The 5474-nt window shown below is 40.7% G+C and overlaps 1 protein-coding gene across 1 annotated transcript in view; it reads left to right on the plus strand.

Moving 5' to 3' along the window:
- Positions 1-5474, plus strand: part of tfcp2 (transcription factor CP2) — a 91237-nt gene that overhangs the window by 19022 nt on the left and 66741 nt on the right. Inside the window, exon 5 of the mRNA XM_048618981.1 lies at positions 3729-3835. Coding sequence (XP_048474938.1) covers positions 3729-3835 — 107 coding nt within the window. The remainder of the gene's footprint in view (positions 1-3728; positions 3836-5474) is intronic.

Genomic DNA, 5474 nt, shown 5'->3' on the forward strand with positions numbered 1-5474 from the left:
CTTCTTCATTTCTGAAGAAGGGTCCAGGCCCGAAACGTCAGCCTTCCTGCTCCTCGGATGCTGCTTGGCCTGCTGTGTTCATCCAGCTCTACACCTTGTTATCTCAATATCTCCAGCATCTGCAGTTCCTACTATCTCTGAAACATTTAGCCAGTGTTTGAATTTGCCAGTAGCTTTCCCTGCTCTGTCTCAATCATATCCGTCCCCTGGATCCTTCTGGTATGTACCTCCATTCGAGTACCCAGTCTAGGCAGTTATCCTTTGAATATGATAGCCTTGTTTTGTACATAGGTATCATTCTGCCTATCACCAGCACCTTAGCTACTGTATTCTGTTCCTCATAACTGCCAGAACATGAGTATGAGAGGTATAGAGTCTCTCATCACCTTCAGTTAACTGCTCAGATAAATTATAATCACTCCCAATTAACTAAGATAAGTGTATTCTCATTGTTTGACAACCTGATTGCAGAATCACCATCTTCCCATCTCGCACCCTATCATGGACTTTTCCACTCTTTCTGATGCTCTCTTCTAAATTATTTTAAATTTGCAGGCTTAAAATTTATCACTAGCTGTCTTCTATGCTTTACAGCTTTCTCTGAGACTTCTATCTTGATGAATGTTCTTCTCCATGGGTGTAAAACATTTCAGTTGTGCACAAAGAAAGAAACTAATTATGGCTCCATCTAAGGCTGAGGGATTATCGCACAGCACAGAAGGTGTTTTGGGATTTCTTCCACAGACCAATTGATCAGGACTGTAGCCCTCTGTCATCTGAAGCAAGTTCTTTGCGCACACTTCTTGATAGCACTGTCAGTAACCCCTTCCATCTCTTTGATTGGGAGAAGATTGAGGGTGTTGCAGCTGTACTGGAACTGCTTGGCTAGGAGGTGGTTGTCTGGAGCACAGGTCTCCAGTACTGTTGGTGGAATGTTGTAGTAGCCTAAAGCCTTTGCAGTATCCAGTGTTTTTTTTAAAACTATTTCTTGACTTCACGTAGCTACAGACTGGCATCTGGGATGCTGGGAATCTAGCACATAGGCTGCGGTGGGTCATTGACTTGGCACTTCTAGCTGAAGATTGTTGCAAATGCCTTTTAAACTGATGTGCTGGCCTTCCTATCATTTAAGGAAGGGATATTTTTGTTGCTGCCTCTTCCAATTAGTTGTTTAATTATCCACCACCATTCAGAATTGAATGTGGCAGGACTTGCAGTACTTCAATTGATTTGTTGGTTGTGGAACTGCTTGGCAGTATCTATCACTTGCTAATTGTGCTGTTTGACATGCAAGCTTCACCAGGTTGACACCTCATTTTTATGTTGGCCTGATGCTGCTCCTGACATGACCTCCTGCACTCTTCATTGAACTAGGGTTGACCCCTTGATGGTCATGGTAGAATTGGGGGGGGGATATGCCAGGCTATGAGGTTAGAGATTGTTGTTGAACAATTTGTTGATGGCCCACAGCTGTAGGAACTATGGATTTTGTTTCTGTACCCCTGTTTTTTTTTTAGGAAAAAGAACTATTTTCAAATCGGGGAATTACTAGGATGGCTGCATAATTTCACAAAGGAATCTGATACCTGTTGTGATTTTTTTTTTGAGACTGGGTTCCTGTAATCTGTAGATGATCAAATGAGTGAGTTATTGTCTAGAAGTGAAGCTGGTTGATTCTCTGCTAACTGAGCAGGTTGGAACTAGAAACCAGTTAAAGATACAGACACAAAAGGATGTGTTTTCTCCAGAAGAAGCTACCTGTTTTTACAGTAAAATAACTCAGTTTAAACCTCAAGAAAACCAGCTACCTTTCCTACAGCAGTTGTTGTGAGCTGTGACTTTTGAATTAATGAGTAAGAGACATTTATCAAGTGAATCAGTCACTCTGCACTTCTTACAAGCCAGTGGAAGCTTCTAGAGAAAAACAACTGAACACCAAAGGCCTGGCTGGATCATCTCCACACCGAATTGGGAAGGAAAAACCACTGACTGTGGTTTTCAGACTGTGGAAACTGACTTTCCAGTTTTTCTCTACCTCTGCCAATAGTCTGTCCTCCCTAGGAGGGGGATATAGACAAGCTGGTCAGTTAGACTAATCAGTGGCAAGTGGAATTCAGTCCAGATAAATGTTCAGGGATACTCGTGGGTAGGAGAAGCAAGGCAAGGGAATATGAATGGTCAGATTCTGGGAAGTACTGAGGTTCAGCGGGACCTTGGTGTGCAGGTACAATGTGTGGTGGTTAAGAAGACAGATGGGATACTTGCCTTTTATTAGCCAAGGCATAGACTTAACCTCCCTGCTCTTATGCTGGAATTTTAAAAACAAAATGTTGGTTAGGCCACAACTAGGGTATTGGGTGCAGTTCTGGAATCAACATCGTCGGCAGGATGTGATAGCACTGGTGACGGTCTAGAGGCAGATTTACTGGGATGCTGCCTGGGCTGGAGAGTTTGTTATGGAGAGAGATTGGACAGACTGGGGTTGTTTCCTTTAGAGCAGAGGAGATTGAGAGGGGACACAGTGCCAGGGACGTGGGTTCGATTCCACCCTTGGGCAACTGTCTGTATTCTCCCCGTGTCTGCGTGGGTTTCCTCCCACAGTCCAAAGATGTGCAGGCTAGGTGGATTGGCCGTGGGAAATTGCCTGTAGTGTTCAGGGATGTGTAGATTAGGTAGATTATAGGGGATGGGTCTGGGTGGGATGCTCTGAGGATCGGTGTGGACTTGTTGGGCCGAAGGGCCTGTTTCCACACTGTAGGGATTCTATGGTTTAGGTATGAAATTGAGGGGCATAGTTAGAGTAGACAGGAAGAAATGTTTCCCCTTGATGGAAGGGCTCAATGACATGATCAATGAAAAAAACTTTTTCATCCAGAAGGTGGTGAGAATTTGGAACCCTCTAAGGGTGGTAGAGGCAGAAACTCTCAACATTGAAGGATTGGCACTTGTGTGCCAAGGCGTACAAGGCTATGGGCCAAGTGCTGGAAAATGGGATTAAAATAGTTAGGAGGTTTTTGACTGTTGCGGACACAGTCGACCAAAAGGCTTTTTTACGTGCTGTAAATCTTTATGACTCTGCTTGTTTGTGTGAAATTATAGGGGGATTAGAGTTTTTATGCTAGTGATTTGCATTTGTTTACTTACAGCTATAGTCTAATTACTTATGTAATATTTGTAATTTGTTAATTTTTCTTTTCCTAATTTTTGAGGGAAAAATTTCTTTAGAGTACAGAAACTTGGTCTGTACTTTACATCAACTGTGGTCTGAATGTCAGGTAAATTGGGGTACTGTGTGTACTTTTTTTTAAAGAAAAGCTTTTACGTTGGTACACTCCATGATTAACAGGGCTTGATTTATGCTTGTCCAATATTGAGTTGTTAGATTTGTTGGAAATCTGTCCTGTTCAACAAGGTGGCAGTGCCATGTGGACATGGTGGAGGCCATCTTCAGTCTGAAGATGAGACTTTGTCTCCACATGGACAGATGCATCAGCAAGTAGATTGTTGAGGATAATGTCAAGTAGATTTTTCCCTCTTGGTACACTCATCATCTGCTGCAGACCGAGTCTAGCAACAATGTCCTTTTGTGATGCAACATTTGCTTGTTTTTTGACTAGATAATATGATCAAATGCAATATCAAAATACTTGGAATAGTAACTCTTTGACCAATTGTTCAATTTGAATTTGTATATTTCTGCAGTAATTCCTACTTTGTTTTCCTTTCAGATATCCCTTTATCAGTAGGGATTGTTGACCCTAGAGCAAATCCAACACAACTAAATACAGTGGAGTTTCTTTGGGACCCTTCAAAGAGAACCTCCGTATTTATCCAGGTATGATGTCTCTTCAATATTCAGCGTTTCTGCCCATCCTGGTTGTTTAATGATGAAGCATGCATTTTGCTCATCTTTTTCTATGTATATAGCAATTTTGAGTAGAAATTTAAAAATCTTGTGATGTGATTAAATTTATTTTTATTCCTCGACTTCCACAGCAATTGTGTTTTTGTATTGACATACTGATATTTTAATCAGTTAATGTCATGTTTCCCATTTTTAACCATGTCCTAGTCCTCGATCATCGAGTCATGAGAAACCCAGTTCATACTAGGCATATGAAAGATCAGCCAGCGTTTCTGCTCTTGTGTGGTTGTGATTACCACTAGGAAATGCAAATCTTGAAGTCTGGTGAGGACAGAAATTGACTTGGCTGTGATGTCCTACAGTCAATTGGCCTGTTGCCAAACACTATCACTTGTTTGAAAGATGGCACCTTTTTTTTTATTAAAAAAAAAAAAATTCTTGAACTGGATTCCAGCATGAATTTGTACATTTTTAAGATACTTGTGTAAACAGTGATGTTTGAAATTTGAGTTTGCAATTCTAGAGCTCAATACTTGTGTTGCCAAACAACAGTTTTTGTGATAACTCTAATCCTCTCCAATTTCCAGCAAAACTATGCACTATTTCCTTTCTTGCTGCACTTCAACTTCAAATTAAATGAAGATCACTTTACACACGAAGTAAGACCAAAACAAAATATAAACAGCTTATTTTTTTTCTTTGCAAGGTGAAGAGGATAAAGAAAGTTTGTGCAAGTTTAAGTCTAAATTCTATGGTCTGAATTTGAATCTTACTAATAAGTTCTCCAGATTTCACATCAATTTTCAAATGTGCGTCGACTCATGGGATGAGTGGATAAGGATTGGCTGATTTGTACTACAACATTGCCATCTCCCACAACAGCAATATTGATTTACTGCTTTTAAAACTGATTTGCAGCGTTATTCCTCTATGAAGCATGGCAGTACTAATGAAGGAAAAAGCTGGGATGGAACATCTCCTTGAGCTGTTGCAAATCCAATCACATTTCTGTGTCACTTGCACAGAAATGAGGTCTCCCTCATTTCTCTCTCATCCCATGAGCTAAAACCATATTCAGACATATGAGTGTTGGTGTCAAGGCCAGCATTTGTTGATAATCCTATTGCCCTTGAGAAGGTAGTGGTGAGTTGCCATCTTGACCTGCTGTAGTCCATGTGACGTAGGGACACTGGAACTATGTTAGGAACACAGTTCGAGAATTTTGACTAGGTGATGGCTATATAATTCCAAGCCATGTTGGTATTTGATTAGGTGGGGAGCTTATAGGCATCTGCTTTAATTTACAAAGGGTCCCTTCCTTTGTGGATACCTTTCTCCCAGCCCAAACAAATTTGTTTTAAGAGGAGCCAATTTAACCAGGCTTTCTTAAGTTAATAAAGTAGCTTATTAATTACTGAACACAAGAAATAATGCAGTGCACACCCAGATTGGAAATAAGAAGTGAGTCTAAGCAAAGCTACAAGTTAAAAGATCTACAAATGAGTCTTGATAGGTCGCTTGTGAAGAGTAGATAGCCGACCATCATAGCCACAACGTTATATCTTACTGGTAACACTGGTGTCGATATTTGATTTTGAGATTCTTGGCT

This window comes from Rhincodon typus, chromosome 41 (assembly GCF_021869965.1).
Source record: "Rhincodon typus isolate 14 chromosome 41, sRhiTyp1.1, whole genome shotgun sequence".
Classification (NCBI taxonomy): domain Eukaryota; kingdom Metazoa; phylum Chordata; class Chondrichthyes; order Orectolobiformes; family Rhincodontidae; genus Rhincodon; species Rhincodon typus.